Consider the following 21,781-nt stretch of genomic DNA (forward strand, 5'->3'; position numbering starts at 1 on the left):
AAAGGTCATACCATGGTGGACTCAGAGATCATCTCTCACAGCTATCCCCAGTTCCATATGGGGAACTGGGGGTGACAGTAAAAGCAGTCAGTGGAGGAGTTAGGATTAGAACCCAGCTGCTTATGGTGTGTGTGTGTGTGTGTGTGTGCATATTTTAGTAAGAAAGCCCCCTTCATATAGGTTCCTCACTTCACTCAGGCCTCTGCCCAGATATCCCTCTCTAGAGAGGCCTCCCTGGACCACTTCATCTAAAAGAATTGCTCCCCATCCTCTTACTCTGAGTATTAGTGCCCTGTAGCTGCTGTAACAGATTTCCGTGAACTGGATGGCTTAAAACAACACAATTTATTAGCTCTTGGATTTGCAGGCCAGAAGTCTGCAATCCAGGTGTCGGCAGGGCCACACTCCTTCTGAAGAATCTAGGGGAGGATCCTTCCTTGTCTCTTCCAGCTTCTGGGGGCTCCAGGTGTTCTTTGGCTTGTGGCCGCATCACCCCAATCCCTGCCTCTGTCTTCACACGGCCTTCTCTTCTGTGTGCCAGATCTCCCTCTGCCTCTCTCTCACTCTCTTTCTTTGGCTGCGCTACGTGGCTTACGGAATCTTAGTTCCCTGACCAGGGATTGAACCCGGGTCCTCGGCTCCCTCTGCCTCTCTCTTAGAGGGACACTTGTGATTCCAGTTAGGACCCACCTGGACAATCCAGAATCATCTCCCCATCTCTAGATCCTTACCTTAATCCCACCTGCAAAAATTTTTCCATATAAGGTCACAGGTTCTAGGGATTAGAATGGGATATCAATGCGGGGGGGCCAATATTCAGCCACTCCCCCATCCCCACTTTACCTTCTTCAGAACATGTAGCCTTTCTGTGGTGTCCTAGCATGTCTGTTGGTGGTCACCACCCCTAAGGGCCAGGACCATGTCTGTCCTGCCATCATTACATCCCCATGCCTAGAACAGAGTCACACACATAGCGGGGGCTCAGAAATGATTTGCCAACTGAATGCTGAAGAGAAGCATGTAGAACCCTTAGTGGAAGTCCTGGCCTGTGGAAGCCAGAGGAAGGTCACCATTCTTCGTAGTAACCGCTAGCTGGCTTCCCCGATATTGCTGGCGAAAATCATTATCCATCACTAAATTGGTAAAGAAATAAATACCCATGGCTACTTCCTGTGGTGTGTGTCACCTAGAGCTGCCCATGGGAGAGGCAGCCCAATTGCACATCAGTGGTCTTAGTTCAGAGCATATGCCTGGGACTCGTGACTCGGAGCTCTCTGTGTTTCATTTTGGAAGGTTGCTTACGCTCTCCCCCTCCCCCTCCCCTTCCAGCCCTCCAGAGGGCATATTGCCTACACCAGGCTTTCTGTATTTTAAAAAAGATTTTAACTGTGGTAAAATACACATAACATTTACCATTTTAACCATTTAAGTGTATAGTTCAGTGGTATTAAGGGCATTCACATTGTTGTGCAACCATCACTACCATCTATCTCCAGAACTTTTCCATCTTCCCCAGCTAAAACCCTGTATCTGTTAACATTAACTCACCATTTCCCCCTCCCCCAGACCCTGGCAACCACCATCCTCCTTTCTGTGTCTATGAATGTGACCAGCCCAGGGACCTCATATAAGTGGAATCATACAGTGTTTGTCCTTTTGTGTCTGGGTTATTTCATTTAGCATAATGTCATCAAGGTTCTTCGGTGTTGTAGCATGTGTTACAGTTTCCTTCCTTTTTAAGGCTGCATAATATTCCGCTGTATGAATGGACCACATTTTGTTTATCCATTTTTTCATTGATGGATGCTTGGGTTGCTTTCACTTTTTGGCTATTGCGAATAGTTCCACCATGAACATGAGTGTACAAATATCTGTTTGAGTCTCTGCTTTCATTTCTTTTGGGGATCTACCCAGAAGTGGTATTGCTAGAACATATGGTAATTCTATGTTTAATTTTTTGAGGAACCACCATACCGTTCTCTGCAGCACGGCTGCACCATTTTACATTCACTCCTGCAATGCATGGGTTTCCAATTTCTCCACATCCTTGCCAACACTTGTTATTTTCTTACTTTCTTTCTTTAATAGTAGCCATCCTAATGAGTCGTCATGTCATCTGCCTTGTAAGTCAGACCATTCCAATGGGGTCCTCCACATTTGGTAATGACCCATCCTCCTGCTTTCCCAGGACACAGCAACCAATAGAAACTTCACCTCTGCCTGGATGATGTGGTTGGACTTTGGCTGGTGGAAGAGCCAGTGGCTTGGAGGTCCTGGGAGGGGGCACCCCTGGCAGGGGTGGGTGGGTGTTGAGGACACAGGTGAGAACCTGCAGTGCAGGGTTTCTTTAGCTCTGTTGTCCAAGGAGGTGGGAGCACAGAGGGAACCCTTGGCTCATAGGACTGAGTGGAAAAGATTGATGAGAGCAGGACCTGAGCATTTTCAGCAGTCTCCTTGGTGTTGTCTGAGATCCATGGGCCCTCAAATTGATTGAGGTTGGCCTTGGTGGGGGTTCAGGGGACCCCTGCCAGCTCCCAACTCCCGTGAGTTGGAGGCACCGAGCTTGAATTTTCTTGAAAATGGAGAGAATGACGGGACCTGCCTTCAAAGATTGCTTTAAGATTCCATGAAATGAGGCACCACCCTGATGGTGGTGCATGGCAGGTAGTAAGTGCTCTACACCTGGTCACTGTGTTATTAGTATTATTGGTACACACCCACTCTGTTTTGGTTCCTTCAGGAGCTGACGCTAGGGCAAGGATTTGAGTGCAAGTAGTTTATGTGGGACGTGATCACAGAAACGACGAATAAGGGAGAAGGCAGTGAACCTAAAAGAATTGAAAACAGGGACTCAAACAAATCCATAGACATGCATGGTCATAGCAGCACATTTCATAGCAGTCAAAAGGTGGAAACAACCCAAATGTCCTATAGATGAATGGATAAACAAAATGTGATAAATTCTTACAATGGACTATTACTCAGCAGTATAAGAAATGAAGCACTGATACATGCTACAAAGTGGATGAACCTTGAAAACATCATTCTGAGTCAAGGAAGCCACAAAAGACATGAAAAGTCGCTGTGTATGACTCCCTTTATATGAAATGTCCAGAATAGGCAAATCCGTAGAGACAGAAAAAAGATTAGCGGTTTCCAGGGGTCGGGGGGAGCGGGGAGTGGACTGCTAAATGGAGACGGGTTCTCCCTTTGGGGTGATGGAAATGTTTTGGAACTAGATAGAAGTGGTGGTTGCACAGCATTGTGAATGTATTAATGCCACTGACTTGCTCACTTTAAAATGCTTCATTTTATATCATGTGAGTTTTACCTCAATTAAAAAAAGAAGGAAGAGGAGAAGAAGAAGGAGGAGGAGGAGGAGGAGGGGGAGGGGGAGGAGGGGCTGAAGTTTAATGCTGCTGGGGAACCCTAGCAGTGCATGCAAAACCCACACCTCAGGGTCATTGCCCTGGAAAGAAGGAGCTGGGTTATTTATCCAGCAACGCTCATCAGTCATTGATTGAGAGCTACTTTTGGCAAGAAGGAGGAGAGGGAGTTTGTTTCAATTTTCTAATACTCTGGCCACCTGTGCACGGGCAGAGACGTTGGGAGGGATGCCCTGAGAAGTCAAGGCTGAGGGCATATGGGGGGGGCCAGCTGGCTGGAGGTCACTGCTCTGGGAAGAAGCATCCTTGGTGTCTGGGACTTACATGGACTGAGTGCCTACTATGTGCCAGGCACATCACGCTTGGCTCCACAGGTCATCATGTGTATGGCACACATGTGGCCAGAGGGTGGTTCCCCCCTGCACTGACCCCCACCCTGTGTGTCCCCCCAGGATGCTGCCCATCACAGAGCACCTGCTGCACCTCCTGGGACTGGAGAAGACGGCGTTCCGTTTGTATGCCCTGTCCGGGCTCCTTCTCTCCCTGCTCTTCTTCCTCTTCCGTCTGCTGCTGCAGTTCCTGAGGCTCTGCTGGCACTTCTATATCACCTGCTGCCGACTGCGCTGCTTCCCCCAGCCGCCCCGGCGCAGCTGGCTGCTGGGCCACCTGGGCATGGTGTGTGTGGCTGGGCAGGTGGGCTGGGCAGGGCAGGGGAGGTGCAGATGTTCAGTAAGGATGACGGACCTGCTGGCTTCCCTCATCCCCCCAAGAATCTAGTTGGAGCCATGAAGAGACCCATTTTACAGGATCGGAGTGAGACTGAGGTTCAGAGAGGGCAAGCAGGAACCCAGGATCACACAGCTTGGATGAGGCAGAGCTGACTCTAATTCCAGGCTATTGCTATAGCAACAGGTACCAGTGCTTGTGAAATCCCAGAGCGGGAGGCGGGGCACCCCTGTAGATTTTGTTGCTTCACCTACCCCACAATGTGGTTTCACACACTCTCTCTTTCTCTTTAATGCTGTGGTCCCAGGTGAGGATTCCAACGCTTTTCTTTCATTTCATTTCTTATTTCACATATATATTCCAGGTATTATTTCAGGCACTTTATAAATATTAACTCCTTTGGTCCTCTTGACAACCTTAGAAGGTAGGCCCTGTGATTATCTCCATTTTTCTCCGGAGAATACTACGGCACAGAGAGGTTAAGTAGTTGGCCTTAGGTCACAGAGCTTGTAAGTGGCAGCGTCCGGATTTAAACCCAGGCTGTCTGGTTCCAGCGTCCCTGATCTTAGCTGTCGACCCTTGCCCCTCTAGCTTCTGGATGAGAAAGGCTGGACTTTTCTAAAAGGGCTTCAGAGGTCAGAAGAGAGAAAGTCAGACTCCTGAGGGTGCTGAGGCTTTGGGGGCCAGAGTCCAGCCCCTATTTCCCTGCTGGACTCAGCTGATCCCCCTTCCAGGCCTAGATGAAACCGAGGGACAGTTGTGGAGACCTTCCTCATGCTGAACTTGGAGGAAGACTTTGGAGAGGCACTTTGGGGCAATGGTCACCAGTGTGGACTTGCCAGTTTCTACCATGTGCTGCCTGTGTGACCCTGACAAGCTATTTCACCTCCCTGTGCCTCAGATGACTCATCTGCAACGTGGAACTATAATCATTCCTAATAATCTCGTGGGATTGTTTCAACGATTCCTGAAGTCGTGTCTGTGGCATGCTGGGCACTGAGCCTGCTACACCGCGGTGGATGTATGTGCTCAATTCTCGGGTCCTGCGGAGACTGGAAGTAACAAGTGATTCTAGACACATTTTAGATACTGCTTGGAGTGAGTGTTTCAGAAGAAGGAAGCAGGAGACATTTCCACTCAATAGTGCAAGAAACAGTCATTTTATTATCCTCCTGCAGCCAGCACTCACCAAGTTTTGGCTGTACCTGAATCTCCTCCCTCTTTCCCATTCTCCAACCACTGCTCAGGCCTCCTCCTCTCCTGCTGTTCCATGGTCCAGCCTCCTCCCTGGGCTCCTGCCTTTAGTCTTACCCCTCCAGTCCATCCCTCATCCTGGTCCCAGAAGGATTCCTGAATCCAGCCATGTCCCTCCCCTGCTTATACACCCTCCATGGCTCCCCATTGCTGTCCTGAGAAAGTCCCAGCTTCTCAGCTGGAGCTCAAGTCCCTTTAGACTCCAACCCCCACCCTCCTCACCTGTTCTACCATCTCCCTCTAGTCCCATAGAATGACTTTCTGCTCCTGGAACAAGCCTCTGACTTTCCACCTCCATGGCCTTTGCCGAAACTGTGCCCTCTGCCCAGAATATCCTTCTCTGTTAGATGAACTTCTACTCATTTTTCATGCCCCACATCCAATGCCCTTACTCCAGGAAGCCCTCTGGCATGGATGGTGGTCCTGGAAATAGTGGCCAGGCTCTGGTGCCATGGGAGGTTGGCCAGCACCAGTTCTGAAGTCCAGCCTTGACCCCGTGGGCCCATCCTGCCTCCCAGGCCATGAGACCTGGATGACACCATGATCTCCCTTGGGTGTGGACAGGCTCAGGGCTGAACCTGATCAAGAAGGAGACACAGAAACCAGAGAGGAGTCATTTGTTCATTCATTCATTCATTCTACAATTGCTGGACCCTACCATTGGCCAGGCACTGGGTTAGGCTCCTTTATATCTGAGCTCTCCCAATTCTCATAGCCTATGAAATAGGGATGGACCTGCCCTATATTATGGATTCGATCTTTGGGGCTCAGAGAGATTAGGTGATTTGCCCAAGATCACACAGCCGCTGAGGGTGGATTTGAGCTCAGATCCATCTGACATTGAGCCTGAAGTGCTCTGCCTCATAGAACATGTTGGTTAAGAGCAGGCGTTTTGGAGCTTGGGGGCCTGTGTTCAAATCCTGGCTTTACCACTATGGCAGGTGATGCCAGTGTCTGCGCACATCCTCTCGGCCCATGTCTGGCTTCAGTGGGCTGACTTCTAGTTGCTAGCACCCGTGTTTTAAGGCTTTCTCTAGCAGCTGAAGCCCACTCTGCACGGGCGGACTGTGAACTTCAACCTCAGCCGGTGATTATGGGATGAGGGGAGTTGGTATAAAAACACCCCAGCCCCCTCACCTTCAGGTGGGTTGACTCTGAGATGGATGTCCCCCAGAGATCCCCAATGGGACTGAGCCCCAGTTGCCCATGGGAGTAATTCCCTTGACAACTCTTTGCTGGGTGCCTTTCCTCTCTATCTCACTTCTCCTCTCCCCACCCGTGTTTCTGGGGATCACCCCCCCAAATAAACTGCTTGCCCTAGAACCCTTGTCTCAGGTCCTGCTTCTAGGGGAGCCCAAACCAGGACAGTCGCTTTACTCACCTGTATCTTAAGACAAATCATTTGACCCTTCGGAGTAAAGTAAAATGGGGAAAATAGTAGCAACTACGTCATAGGGTTCTTGTGTGGGTTGAATGCATGAATATCTGAAAACTGCCCACAGCAGCACCCAACTGCAAGCATGTGTACGTGTTAAAGAGAACAATACTAGTAATATTTTGTTACGAACGTAGAGGTACTAGATTAAGTGCCAACCGTTATCATTATTGTGTTTACTCTTACTGCTTTTATTTCTTGAACACCCGCCGTGTGTCAGGCCCTGTGCTGGGGCTCTTCCACTTTGCTATTCCATGAATCCTCTCAACTACCCTCAGAAGGGGAGTTGACTTTCCCCCCAGTTTTCAGATGAGGGAATGGAGGCTCCGTGAGGTGCAGCCAACTGCCCACAGTCATACAGCTCTTCCTGGCTTGTTTTGAGGGCCGGGGAAGTGGTGGGAGGGAAGGGCTGGGGGAAGCCAGGGCTGGACACCTTCTCACTACCCTTCTCTACCACCCTCTGCAGTATCTCCCGAATGAGACAGGCCTCCAAGATGAGAAGAAGGTGCTGGACAGCATGCACCATGTGATCCTGGTGTGGATAGGACCTGTCCTGCCACTGGTGGTTCTGGTGCACCCTGACTACATCAAGCCCCTGGTGGGCGCCTCAGGTAGGTGGGCTGGGCCTCTGAGTGATGAGTAAACCCTCAACTCCCAGAGCCTACCTGGGTTTCTAGGCAGGTGGGCTATCCAGAAGAAGGGCCGTTTGAAGGATGAATAGGAGTTTACCAAAGCCACGATGGCAATACAGATAATGGGAACAGCATGGGAAAAGGCGTGACAATAACATTCCCAGGAACTTTTAGAGAATGTTCACCTCTCAGAGTCAGAGCAGACATGTTCGGATAGGCAGTTGTTTGCCCAAGCTTTTGTTAAATGGTTGTTGCTCAATTTTAAGCCATGGCACTCCTATCATTTGGGTTCTGACACTCCCACTGTGGCTATCGCAGCCTTCAGGCTGGCCCTGACTGGCAGAGAGGGAGAGGTAGAAGGATTGCTTCTCCCTTCTGCCATCCACACCTATTTCAAGGTGCAGGATTCCCAAGTGTGCTTGGCAAGCTCTTGCTCAGGCTTCAACATGCAGCTCTAATGACCTTCTCCTCCAGGAAGCCTTCTTTGATTCCCCCAGACAGACCATAGGTCTCTCCTCTAGACTCTCCCATTCTCACTCCTAACCATTTAGCGCTGAATGTGTCTGTGCCTAGCACTATCTTCCTCATGAGAGGGGCTCTGGGCCCTCAGGGGGGCCTCGCATGTACCTGGGCATCTCCAGAGGCATAAGGGGACATTTGAGAGAGGAAGGATGGGAAATAAAGAGCTCCAGGAATTTTAGGACCTCTGGCCTCAGCTTTGGTCTCTGCAAACACACGTATGGAGACCACCTTCCAGGCTGCCCCCTGAGCTATGAAGGAGGAAGGAACTGCCATCCTTCCCTTTCCCAGCTCTGCCCTCCTCATGCCTCAGTGTCCCGCATTATTGCATTTGTAAGGGAATGACCATCCCCAATGAACAAAGAGGGAAACCTGGACGCTGGGAAGGGTGACTCTTCCAAGGGATGGGCACCAAGTTGTGGAAAGAGTCCTGGGCCAGGACTTGGGTGGGCTGGGCTTGAATCCAGGCTGGAGCATGTACTTGCTGTGTGACCCAGCAATTCATCTAGCTTCTCAGGGCTTCAGTTTCTGATCTGTAAAACAGGGTGGTTGTGAAGAGTCAGTAATATAGTGTGGGTTGGTGCTGATAAAGGTTTTCTCTCTTCTGCCTTTTTAATATCTTTTTTCTTTCTTTCTTTCCCCCTCCCTCCCCTCTCCACCAGCTCAGAGCATCTGTTTTCTGAGTGTCACCCTGCATGGTTATGAGACTCCAAGCAGACCAGGGAGTAGAGCCCCCATCATAAGCTTGGCAATTTAGTAGATGCTCAGGCCTCTTCTTCTCCTCTCCCCTGCCCTCTCTCAGGACAGGCAGGATATCTAGTGCCTCCTCCACTGGAGGAGCTGGATGGTAGACTCCAGCTTGGAGAGGGTGGGGCTGTGTGAGTCAGGAGGCATCAGGCCTCCCGGCCCCAAGGTGTCCGGGCCCCTCCATGCCTGTCTGCCTGAGATTGGACAGACCTGGTCCTAAGTCGTAAATTCCATCCCCTATTGGGGCCTCCTTGGGACCACATCTCGGGGGTTTGCTCCTCTAGGCTTAAACCCACATAGCTGATGGGCCCTGAGAAAGGCATGGCTCTTCTTAGAACCTCTGTTTCTTCATCTTTGAAGGGGCATTTGGGATATACAGAGAAAGTAGATGAGAATGCTTTATAGAAGACAAGGCAGGATATACAGGCATTTAATTGTAGCTTGTTTTCATATATTCATTTTAAAAATTGAGAGGAAATCACATACCATATAATTACTTATTTTAAAGTGTAAGGTGTTTAGTGTGTTCACAGTGTTGTGCAACTGTCACCTCTCCCTAGTTTCAAAACCTTTTCATCGCCCCATAAAACACTTCGTAGCCATTAAGTTATCACTTACCATTCCCCCTTCTCTTCATCCAGTGGTAAATACTTTCTGTCCCCATGGATTTTCCTTTTCTGGGTATAGCATAGGAAAGGAATGATACAAAATGTGGTCCTTTGCAGCTGACTTTCACTCAGAATAGTTTTTGAGGTTCATCCTCATTGTAGCAATGATCAGGACCTCATTCTTTTTTAAGGCTGAGCAATATTTCATTGTATGGATGTACGGATATACCACATTTGCTTATCCATTCATCTGCTGACATACATTTGGGTTGTTTCTACCTTTTCGCTGTGATGAATAATGGTGCTATGAACATGTGTGTACAAGTTTTGGACATATATTTTCATTTCTCTTGGGTAGGTACCTAGTCGTAGAATTGTGGGGTCACATGGGAACTCTATGTCTAACTTTTCAAGGAACCACCAAACTGTTTTCCATGGTGTCTGTGCACTCATTTTTCCCTATTAGGGTCCTGCTGTGAGCTGGGGACCCAGCTATTCATCTCACAAGTTCTTGACACAACTGAGCAATAATTATAGTCACAGTAGTAAAAATAGCCAACAGTTGGTTAGTTATTCATTTATGTGCATGAATATTTAATGAGCACTTACTGTGTGCCAGGAGCACATTAGTTCATTGAGTTTTTGTAGGGTTGCCATGAGGTAGGCAAGATTGTTCGATTTTCTTGCCCAAGTTTACACAACCAGTTAAGGCTGGGATTTGAACCCAGACCTGGCCAGCCCAGAGGTCAAGCTCTCAATCACAGTAATATGAAGCTTCCTGCTGGGCACTTGTGGGGGCTTTTCTTATATGATCTTCTTCAGGGTGGATGTTACCATCTCCTTGTTACTGGAGGGGTAAGTGATGGGAGAGGCAGCCTGGACACAGGCTCTCCTGGCATTGAGTGCTGAGGGTTGGATTAGAGGAGGGACCTGAGGATGACAGAGCAAGGGTTTGGCTGAAGAGAAGGTTTGGAGAAGGTTTCCTGGAGGAGGCATCAGTGAAACTGGGCTTTGAAGGATGCATAGGAGTTTGCCTGATGAGAGGTCCCAGGTAGAGGGTCCTAAGTGCAAAAGTGCAGATGTGTGAAAATACCAGGGGAATTCAGGTGACTTGGGGTGTCTGGAGTGAAGATGACATGTGGGGAGAAGTAGGAAATGAGACAGGAGCTGGACTCAGAGCACCTATGTACAAAGTGAAGGAGCTTGTGTTTTATCTTGGGGGTGTTAGGGAGCCATGGGAGGTGTTTGAGCAGGATAGCCATTGGACAAGTTTGTGTGTCAGAAAGACCCCTGAAGGGCCTAGCGTGGAGTCCAGAGCCCAGAGAGGAGAGGCGTGACTAGACTCCCACCTCCTCCTCCAAAGCTGCCTCTTCCTGGAAGTCTGCCTTGACTTCTAGTAGCCCTTTCTCTGTGCCTCCCTCTGCTCCTGGCACACATTCTACCTTCTTACTAATTACATGGCATGTCTCTGCTTCCCTTTCCCACTACACCCAGAGCTCCTCCAGGCAGGGTGTGGAGCTGAGCCATCTCTGGGGCCCCAGCATGGGTTGGGCACAGAAGGGTGGCAGCAGAGGTGTGTAGAATGGGAGAACGAGTGGACAGATGATTGTGCATACAATTGGCCAATGCCTGGGGAGTGTAGGTGGCTGAATCATATCTCAGGTAAAAGTGACATTACTTGAGTTTCAGGTACTTCCTTCCTGGGCCCTGCTCATTCTGTCCCAGATCTATTCAGCACATAGAAAGGGAATGCATTCACTCATCCATCCACCCACCCACCCCCCCATCATCCATCCATCTATCCATTCATCCATCCATCCAACCAACCATCCAACCATCCATCCAACTACCCATTGATAGTTCTCATTCATTCATCCTTTGATTGGTTAATTCATTCATACAATAAAAATTTATTTAGCACCAATATGTTAGTGATCAACAAGGTCCCTCCCTTCAAAGGGCTTGTAACTGGATGGATACAATCCAGAGTGATTGGTGGGAGAGGGAATGGCATCCAAGAGAGACTGGAAGAATGAGGAAAGAGTGTTGGAGGCAGAGAGGACACCTGGTGGAAAGACTCAGAAGAGAGAGGGAACACAGCTTTTCAAGGACCTGAGAAAAGTTCTATGATGTTAGCAAGTTGGGTGTGTGCGGGAAGGGGTGGCTGTGGTGGAGGAGAGAGGTGTTCTGAGAATGGTCTGGACTGGGATACGTCATTCAAGGCTTTGTAAATGGGCTGAGCAGCTGTGCTTGAGGCTGATGGGGGTGTGGGCAGAAAAGGACATGGTCAGATCTAGAGTCAGGTAAGATCCCCCTGGGTCTAGGGTACAGGACAGACTGGAAAGGGCGAGGCTGGAGGCTGGGAGCACAGGAGGTGTAATTCAGATGGCCTGAGCTGGCAGAAAAGAGGGGGTGGATTAGGAGAAGAATCAGGTGAAGAAAGCCATACTGGAGGGAAAGCACAGCCTGGGCAAAGGTTTGGAAGTGAGGAACAACGTGCGGGGTTATTTGGTGTATGCTGAAGGATGAGATGGGAGAGGCATACAGCAGCAAGGTAGGGCAGGGCCCTCAGTGCTAGCCTGAGCTTGACCTTTTTTACAAAGGTTTTAGGGAGCCATGGGAGGGGTTTGAGCAGGGAAGGCTCATGTTCAGATCAACATGTTATAAGGCTCTCTTTGGGGCAGGTGTGGAGGATTGGACTGGAGGAGTGACGTGGGAGGTGAGAGCCCAAAGTGGAGGCCCAAGGAGGTCATAAGCAGAGGTCAAGGGTCAGAACTCTGTTTTGAGACATCATCACCTCTTCTCTCTCCACAGCTGCCGTTGCCCCCAAGGATGACCTTTTCTATGGCTTTCTGAAACCTTGGCTGGGTGAGCTTGACACTGGGTAGCCTGGAGCTGGGGCTTCAGGAAACAGGGGGCAGGGTGTGGGGTTTGTTGGTGAGGTCCTTAACCTTGGTCTTCTGGGTCCAGGAGATGGGCTGTTGCTCAGCAAAGGGGACAAGTGGAGCCGGCACCGTCGCCTGCTGACACCTGCCTTCCACTTTGACATACTGAAGCCCTACATGAAGATCTTCAACCAGTGCGCCGATATCATGCATGTGAGTCCCAAGGTTTCTTGGGAAGAGGGTATCCTGGAAGTGAGGCTGGTCCAGGTTCCAGCTCATGGGCAAACCATGTGATGCCAGGAAGCCTCACTTCCTTTATCTGTAAAGTGGTCTTGTAGTGAACTCGCAGCTGGGTCATTGTCAGCCCGGCTGAAGGCCTGTGGTCTCCGTACCCATTTGCCACGTGTCTTTCTCTTCCAGGCTAAATGGCAGCGCTTGGCAGAGGGCTCAGAAGTCTCCCTGGACATGTTTGAGCATGTCAGCCTCATGACCCTGGACACTCTTCAGAAATGTGTCTTCAGCTACAGCAGCAACTGCCAGGAGTGAGTGTGGCCTCCCTGGGGAACATAGAGTCAGTTGCTCCAGGGGCGAGGTGATGAGAGGAAAAAGGAAACTCTTAGCTGTTAGGCACTCCTGCGCGGCTGGTGCTCTGTCACTGACAGGCTGTGTGGTTCTGGGAAACTGACATCACCTCTCTGAGCCTGTTTCCTCATTCCCCAAATGCACATCTCCATCCCATCCCCACAGTCATCGCATGAGAATTATAGGGGATAATGTGAGTCAATAGCTTGGCATACAGTAGGTACTCGGTAGACGCTAGTTTCACTCATTCCTCCACAGAAGGTACGTGGTCTTTGGAAAGACCCTCCCCACACTCTCTGAGCCTCAGTTTCTTTGTGAAATAGGGATGACAATCCCTGACCTTCTGAGAGACGTTTAAAGCATAAAATGATATAGCACTGCCCTGGCACATGATGGATGTCGAGTGAATATTTGTTGAATGAATGAAATAACCATAGCTCTGGTTCATTCATTCATTCATCAAATATTTGTTGTGTACCTACTATGTGCCTGGCACTATGCTAGCCACTGGGGTTATGGTGGTAAGCAATAAGCCCAATTCCTTGGAGCTTACAGTCTAAGTGGGGATATAAGGAATAAGGGACATAATGCCTGTCAAGTTTGTAGCACATAGTAGGTCCTCAATAACAAGCTGCTGACTTTGTTACTCAGGGCCTTCTAGTGGTATTGTTTCCGTTGGGTAAGGTGGAGATGGCCTTAGTAATTAATTCGTTAATTGATCCAAGAAATATTTATTGAGTGCCTACTGTGTGCCAGCTCTAGAGTAGAATACAGTGGTCAACAAAACAGATAAGGTCTTGCTCACCTGGAACTTACATTTTAGTGGGAAGACAGGCAGTAACCATGAACAAATAAACAAGAAAATGCCAGTTGGTGATTAGTGCATGAAAACAACAAGCATGCTTCAGAACTAAGGACAGCGCTTTGCAATCCTGCCCCCTGCAATTTAGTTTTTCTTTCTTTTTTTTTTTAATAAGAACTTTACTGAGATGTAATTGACATACCATACAATTCACCCATTTAAAGTATACAACCAATGGTTTCTAGTATATTCACAGAGTTGTGCAACCATCACCATAATCAATTTTAGAATATTTTCACCCCAAAGAAACCCTGTACATTTTAGCACTCGTCTCCCACTTCCCACTTCCCTTCCAGATCTAAGCAATAACTAATCTTCCTTCTGTCTCTATAGATTTGTCTTTTATGGAAATTTCATATAGATGGAATTACACAGACTTCTGTTTCTGGTTTCTTTCAGTCAACATATTGTTTTCAGATTCAACCATGCTGTAGTTGAATTATCAATAATTCGTTTTAAAAATTGCTGAATAATATTCCATTTACCACGTAATACCACGTTTTGCTTATCCAGTCACCTGTTTATAGACATTAAGGTTGTTTCCATTTTTTGGCTATTATGAGCAATGCTGCTATAAACATTTGTGTACAAGGTTTTGTGTGAACGTTTTAAATTCTCTTGAGTATATACCTAAGAGTAAAATTACTGGGTTATACGATAATTCTATGTTTAACCTCTTTTGGAACTGCCAGACTTTTTCCATAAGCTGGTTGCACCATTTTACATTCCTTCCAGCAGTATGTGAGGGCTCCAGTTTCTCCACACCCTCATCAACACTTGCTATTATCTGTCTTTTTGATTATAGCCATCCAGTTGGGGTAAAGCGGTATCTCACTGTAGTTTTTTTTTGCATTTCCCTAATGGCCAATGCTTTTAAGCATCTTTTCATATGCTTGTTGCCCAGTTGTATGTCTTCTTTGGAGAAATGTCTATTATATTCTTTCCCCATTTTAAAATCGGGTTATTTGTCTTTTTTATTATTGAGTTTTAAGAGTGCTTTATATATTTTAGATGCAAGCTTCTCATCAGGTATATGATTGGCAAATATTTTCTCCCGCTCTGTGGATTGTAGCCATTTAATTTTAGTGATGCTACCTCTATTTAGAAGTCCTCATCCCTCTTTGGGCCTGTTTTAAAAATGTACCTAGAAACAGATCAAGAAAAATTGCCATGGAAAAGACAGTGTGTTACTTACTGCTCCCAAGATGAGGGGGCATGCCACACCACACAGAGCCACATGGGGAAGCCCCAGAAGAAAGCATGGTCAAAACATTTTTGGGGGTGTTCTACGGGAAGCATTGAGAAAGGCAGGGTATGTAGGCTTAAGATTGGCTAGTTTGAATAATTTCAGCAGGCTCTGGGGCACAGGGGTGCCCCCAAGTTATCCAGTGCCTGGCCCTGGGGTGATTAAGGCAGGGGGATAGTGGCTCCATCCAATAATGTTTGGAGTATGGACTCTGGATTGGCTGGTTTGCAAAAGAAAGGCATGCTCCTGGGTGAGTCATTTGCTATCTCTAAGAAATGGCTAGTCCTGGGAGGGGTGGTATCTCTCCAGTCAGTGAGGCCCCAGATGGCAGAGCATCAAGTATACAAAGAAATAAGGAAATAAAGTGAATTCAGGGCCTCTCTTTGTAACCTGCCCTTTGGGAGAGGAAGCTTGTCTTAGGGTACGGGGCTTTGCTCATGGCCTTTCTTCTCCCTGGCAGGAAGATGACTGATTACATCTCGGCCATCATTGAGCTGAGCGCACTGGTGGTCCGGCGTCAGTATCGCCTGCATCACCACATTGACTTCATCTATTACCGTACAGCAGACGGACGGCGTTTCCGGCAGGCCTGTGACACCGTGCATCACTTCACCACGGAGGTCATCCAGGAGCGGCGGCGGGCGCTGCACCAGCTGGGGGCTGAGGCCTGGCTTAAGGCCAAGCAGGGCAAGACCTTGGACTTCATAGATGTGCTGCTCCTGGCCAGGGTGAGGCTGGACCCTGGAGGGTGGAGCTCTGCCCAGGACAGCCTCCTCATGAGTTGCAGCAATTGTGCAAAATGATAAACATCCAAACTTACATGGATTTAGAATGCAGGCAGATGCAAAACACGTAAGACTGTATTCGTTCGTTAGCGTTGCCGTAAAAAAGCGCCACACACTGGGTGGCTTAAATGACAGAAATAAATTTTCTCAGTGTTGGTTTCTTCTGAGGCCTCTCTCCTTGGCTTGTAGCTGGCTGTCTTCACCTGTGTTTTCACATTGTCTTCCCTCTGTGCATGTCTGTGTCTTCATCTCCTCTTCTTATAAGGACACCAGTCATATTGGATTAGAGCCCACCCTAATGACCTCATTGTAACTTAATCACCTCTGCAAAAGGCTTATCTCCAAATTAGGTCACATTCTGAGGTACTGGGGGTTAGGATTTCAACTTAAGGGTTCTGGGGTGGGGCTGGGGAGGGACAGAATTCAGTTCACAATACAAAGATGCAATACAAGACCTTGAAGAAATGTGACACTGGCAGAGATAGGTGGTCACCTATTTGTGGTGCTTCTGTGGAGTTTCTGAGCAGCACCTGGGTTCTGGATTCAGACAGTCCTGGATTCCGGTTCGATAATAGCTCTGCTGCTTCATGGATGTTTGACCTTAGTCATCTAAGTCTTCCCTCGGAGCCTCAGTTTCCTCATTTACAGCATGATGATCGTAAGACCTGATCACAAGATGGTTGTCAGGCATCTGGCAGGATGCTTGGCGCTAGGAGCTGCTGAAGAAATACAAAGTCCCTTCTTCCTCTTATCTTTGGCTCTCTTTCCATCTTTCTTAGACAAGTTGCATACATCTATCTGCCTGGAATCCTTTCCCCTGCAGCTTGGCTTAAGATAAAGAAGGGGGTGTCTTGACTTTGGAAGAACTCCTAGGATGTGGTGGGTGGGATGAAGTGAGCTGAGCAGAGTCTGCTGCCCATTCCAGGATGAAGATGGGAAGGAACTGTCAGATGAGGACATCCGAGCTGAGGCAGACACCTTCATGTTTGAAGGTGAGGACATGGGGTGTGGCTGGGGAAGGATGGGAAGGGGCCCCATTGTCTGAATACAGCATCTCCTCTATCTTTGGGCAGCATCCATTTAAGCTCCTTACCTGCCTGCAGGTCATGACACGACATCCAGCGGGCTCTCGTGGGTGCTGTTCAACTTGGCCAAGTACCCAGAGTACCAGGAGAAGTGCCGGGAAGAGATCCAGGAAGTCATGAAAGGTCGGGAGCTGGAGGAACTGGAGTGGTTAGTCTGGGGTCATGGGGGTAGTGGGGGCAGGTTGAGTTCAAAGCCTTGAGTATAAATCTCTCTGCTCTACCACTTACTGACTGTCTAACCTCAGACAAGTCACTTAAGCTTCTTGAATTTCAACTTCTTCAACTGTAAATTGGGGATGACAAGTCACGTGTATGCCTACCTCATAATGCAGGAGTTAAGAGTGTCTTAGTCAGCAATGGTTGCAATAATGCTGCCTAACAAACAGCCCCCTAAGTTCAGTGGTTTGCAGCAAGCATTTATTTATTGCTCTTGTCTGCACATATTTCTTGCTCTTGTCTGCATATTACTCTTGTTACTCGGGGCTGCACTGAGTTGAGTGGAGATGCTTCCAAGCTTAGGTTTGGGTTCAGGTTTTTTCCACGTCTCCTCATTTTTCATGGACCAGCAGCCACACTGGGCATGTTATCCTCAAGACAGACTCCAGAAGCACAAAGAAGCACACAACTTAAAACCTCTGCTTGCATTGTAACATTCCATTAGCTAAAGCAAGTCATCTAGGGCTTCCCTGGTGGCGCAGTGGTTGAGAGTCCGCCTGCCGATGCAGGGGACACGGGTTCGTGCCCCGGTCCGGGAGGATACCACATGCCGCAGAGCGGCTGGGCCCGTGAGCCATGGCCGCTGAGCCTTTGTGTCCGGAGCCTGTGCTCCGCAACGGGAGAGGCCACAACAGTGAGAGGCCCGCATACCGCAAAAAAAAAAAAAGCAAGTCATCTGGCCAATCCCACCATGAATGGGGTGGGACATATGCTCCAGCCATCCGAGCAGAAGATACTCAGAATCACATGGCAAAGGGCATAGTGTAAAATTCCAATGTGGGGGGAAGTGTAAGAATCAGGAATAATAATCCGATTTACTTCAGATGTGTGCTGTGTGGAGCTGATTCTGGGTGATGCAAAGAAAACACAGCATTGAACAGTGAGAAAGTTCCTTTCGGTTCATTGTCAGCCATTTGGATTATGACCTCAGGGAGACACTTTCAGTTGGTACCATTGTGTCTTTAACACCTTGCTAATCCTTGCTAATCTGCCTTTTTAACAAAGGGAGAAGGTACCTCAGGTTCTGAGAATTGGGCAGGAGGTGGTATCTAGCCAGAATTTAACACCTGTCTTCTGTTTTCCCAGTGGTGTTTATATTTCTGGATACCTTTATGCCAGGCATGCCATTTGCCCTTTATGGTAGCAACAGAGAGTTTCTATGAAAGATAACCTGTTAGTGTAAAGAAAACAATCTAGATCATTAACCAAGGGTTATAATTAATCCAGTTTTTTTTGCCCTGAATTCCAAAGGAAAAAAAACTAATGTACTGTAAGAAGAGGATGTATGGGTTTATAAATACTGAAATTGATCTATACAGGCTGGTAAATCGCTGCTACCCCAGGTCCCCCTGGCTGTCCTGGCACCTCCCCAGGGATGCCCCCTGACCTCCACATAATTCATCAGTTAAAGGGTTAATGCTGGGCTCACAGACGTCCGGCTAGTGCTGCTGTGATTGGTCAGGGGTCAGATATTTTACTTGCTAAGGGTTAGAGGTGTGTGCAGGGCACAACTGCAAATGCCTGAAGTTGGGGCAAGTCTGAGATCCTGGACTGGTTTCCTGCAGCTGCTCCTAATTGCCTGTGCACATGTGTGTGTATATGTGTCTGGGGAAGGGAGTGGCACCATGGCCTGGACCCTAGTTACCCACTGTTCCACATTCCCCAGGGATGACCTAACCCAGCTATCCTTCACCACCCTGTGCATCAAGGAGAGCCTCCGCCAGTTCCCACCTGTGACCCTGATCTCCCGCCGCTGCACGGAGGACATTAAGCTCCCAGATGGGCGCATCATCCCCAAAGGTGCCCTCTATGTGCTCCCTGCTGCCTGCCTGCTCTGTTGCCTATGGGGTCCTGGCCATGCCTGCCCCAGGTGCACCGTCCCTGTAGGCAGTTTATAGCCTGTTGCTTCTGGGGTGATGGGGGAGACTCAGTTGTGTGTGCTGGGGAGATAGAGGTTGGTGAGTCCAAGCAGAAAGGAAGGAGTGGGTGTGGCAGGGTGGGTCCTGTGAGGGTGCAGGTAGGGAAGGGTTGATTTCATTCCGTTGCCAGATACTCCCTGGAGACCAGGTCCTGTCCTGGGTGGTGCTGGGCATCTAGAGAAGCCTCATCCCCAGGCCCAAGCTTTGAGTACCACCCAGACTGGGGAAGATACATCAGGGCACAGACATTCCGAGACACATGGGGTGAGGAATGGGCTAAGGGGAGGGACAGAGGCTGGAGCAGCCCCAAATAAGGAGCGATGGCTGTATCTGGGGGTGGAATGCAGGGAGATAGGTGTATCTGGGAGGGAATGCAGGGAGGGCTGCCTGGAAGAGGTAACGTGAGAGGTGAGGCTTGCGGGTTGGAAATGAGAGCATGTTTATGGAGCAGAGCCTCAGGGTGCAGACAGTGAAAGGCCTTGAATGCCAGGTTGAGGCACTTGAACTTGATCCTCAGGGCAGTAGGGAGCCATGGGAGGTATTTGAGCTGAGGAGGAGCAATGTCAGATATATGAGTGAGAAAGATCCCTGTGTGGCCAGGATGGCAGCTAGAAAGATGGTGATGGGAACCTCTTATGGAGAAGCAGGGGCAGTGGATGGGGCAGCAGAATGTTTAAGGAAAGGATGGGAAGGAAAGGGTGGCAGATGGCTTGTGGGAATAGCATGGCTCCAGGGAGAGCCAGGGAGGCGTAGGTCTCCAGAGGAGGTCCTGGTTTCCCTCGGTTCCACTGACCCAATGACCCCACCCCTCCCCACAGGAATCATCTGCCTAGTCAGCATCTATGGGACCCACCATAACCCTACAGTGTGGCCTGACTCCAAGGTGAGCTCCTGCCCCAACCCTCTCTTCTCTCAGCTTCTTTCTTCTCAGAAGGGGCAGTCCTTGGTCAGCAAGGCCTCCCCTCCCCTCCCCTCCTCCCCAGGGAGCCAGATGGCAGGGCTGGGTGTAGGGCTTGAGTCCTCCTCCCATTTATTCACCCATTCACTCTTAATTCATTACATCAGCAAATCTTTATGGAGCATCTCCCGTGTGTCAGACCCAGTGCTGGGCACTGAGGCCAGAGGAAGATACTGTCTTTGCTCTCACGGAGCTCACAGTGAAGTGCAGAGGAATAAAATAAGCTGATAAACAAGATCATTTTGGATATTGATAAATGCACAAAGGAAACAAAACTGGAGTGGGTCGGGGGGTGGGGGAGAGAACTTTAGCTCACACGGTGAGGAAAGGCCTTACCAAAGAAGAGATGTTTGAGCTGAAACTGAAAACATTCACACTGAAAAGTGAGGAGCAGGGAAAAGTGTGTTCCACATGAAGGAAACAGCAAGTGCAAAGGCCCTGTGGTGGGAATGGGAAGGAGACAGGTGGGGCTGGCTTGTAATGAGGTTCTCTCTGTCCTGCTGGTCTGGTCCCCAGAGGCTGAGGGCGGGAACCAGGTTGGGATGGCTGAACCAGCCCTCAGGCTCACCCCCAGTCTGCTCTTGCCTAGGTGTACAACCCCTATCGCTTTGACCCGGACAACCCACAGCAGCGCTCCCCGCTGGCTTACATGCCCTTCTCTGCAGGACCCAGGTAACTTATATTTTCCCCAGTCCAGGTGAAGCGTAGGAGGAACATCGAGGTCAGTGGAAGATCAGGGATGCACCCATCAGGAGCAGAAACCACGTCCACTCGGGTGTCCCCGCCAATCCGGTACCCTTTTTGTGCCCTCAATACACCAGGAAGCCCCCAAATCAGACTCTGCTATATCATCCATGGGTACCAACTATCTACTGTATGCCAGGCCCTGAGTTCTGGGCTCACATGCTCCTAATGGCTCTATGATGCCTTTGTCTGGAAGTTGAGGTTCAGAGGGGGAGGTCATTTACCACATCCCAGGGACCCCGCACACACAGAGGCTGGGCCTGAGCTCCCTGTTCCCTGTCCTTCAGGAACTGCATCGGACAGAGCTTCGCCATGGCTGAGATGCGCGTGGCCGTGGCGCTGACGCTGCTGCGCTTCCGCCTGAGCGTGGACCGAACGCGCAAGGTGCGGCGGAAGCCCGAGCTCATTCTGCGCACAGAGGATGGCATCTGGCTCAAGGTGGAGCCGCTGCCTCCGCGGGCCTGCGGGTCGGCGCGCCCCTGAGGATCCCCGGGGGCCCAAGCCCCGCCCAGAGAGGCCCAGGTTCCGCCCCCGAGGGCCCAGGCCCCGCCCTCAAGATCCTGAGGGCATAGACCACGCCCGTCGAAGTCCAGGCTCATTAAGCAGCCTGGTGGCGCAGGTCACACCCACTTAAGGCAAGGCTCCGCCCCTGGAGGGTCTGATCCCGCCCCCTGAGGTCCAGGTCCCGACCGCTGAATGCCAGTTTCTGCCCTCTTGTTTCAAGGACCAGGATTGGCCACTCCCCTCGGGTTTAGGCCCCGCCCCAGCATCCTTCGGATTCAGGTCTTCAGGCTCCGCCCATTGAGCCTTCCAAGGACCTAAGACCTGACACCTAAGGCCTCCGGGATTCAAGCCCAGTCTACTTCAGATCCCGGCTGGCTTTTAAACTGAGGATTTGAGAACTGGAGCCTGAGATCAGAACCTTGAACCGAACATCACCTTCTTGAGGCCCCCAGCTCATGTGGATGAACTCCTCAGGAATTGGGTTGCATCCCAGGGCCCACGCTGTTTGTTGTTGATTTGTAAACCCAGACTCTCCCTTTCAAGCTCCTTCCTTCCTCCCTTGCTCAAAGGCCCTTTGCTGAGTGTCCTGATTTTTGCAGAATAAAAGCAAGGGATGCAGACATCCCCCATCATCCATCCCCTAGCCAGGTCAGATCCTTACACCTGGATTCCAGCAAGGAAATGAGGG

General features: G+C 49.6%; 1 protein-coding gene across 1 annotated transcript; it reads left to right on the forward strand.

The window, feature by feature from the left end:
- Positions 1-3,839: 3,839 nt before the first annotated feature.
- CYP4F22 (cytochrome P450 family 4 subfamily F member 22) lies at positions 3,840-21,072 on the forward strand. Its single transcript, XM_030880294.2, has 12 exons — positions 3,840-4,061; positions 7,268-7,412; positions 12,122-12,175; positions 12,278-12,405; positions 12,613-12,734; positions 15,343-15,610; positions 16,593-16,659; positions 16,771-16,900; positions 18,635-18,768; positions 19,706-19,770; positions 20,435-20,517; positions 20,877-21,072. The coding sequence occupies exons 1-12, from the start codon at positions 3,840-3,842 to the stop codon at positions 21,070-21,072; spliced, it is 1,614 nt and encodes a 537-aa protein (XP_030736154.1).
- The last annotated feature ends 709 nt before the right edge of the window (positions 21,073-21,781 follow it).

This window comes from Globicephala melas, chromosome 3, assembly GCF_963455315.2.
Source record: "Globicephala melas chromosome 3, mGloMel1.2, whole genome shotgun sequence".
Taxonomy (NCBI): domain Eukaryota; kingdom Metazoa; phylum Chordata; class Mammalia; order Artiodactyla; family Delphinidae; genus Globicephala; species Globicephala melas.

Excerpts from the sequence above, each read along its gene's own strand:
- CYP4F22 (XM_030880294.2), top strand. The coding sequence starts at position 3,840 with ATGCTGCCCATCACAGAGCACCTGCTGCACCTCCTGGGACTGGAGAAG. Across the intron at positions 16,901-18,634 it reads GAGCTGGAGGAACTGGAGTG|GGATGACCTAACCCAGCTAT; the intron begins GTTAGTCTGGGG and ends CACATTCCCCAG. Across the intron at positions 18,769-19,705 it reads TGGGCGCATCATCCCCAAAG|GAATCATCTGCCTAGTCAGC; the intron begins GTGCCCTCTATG and ends CCCTCCCCACAG.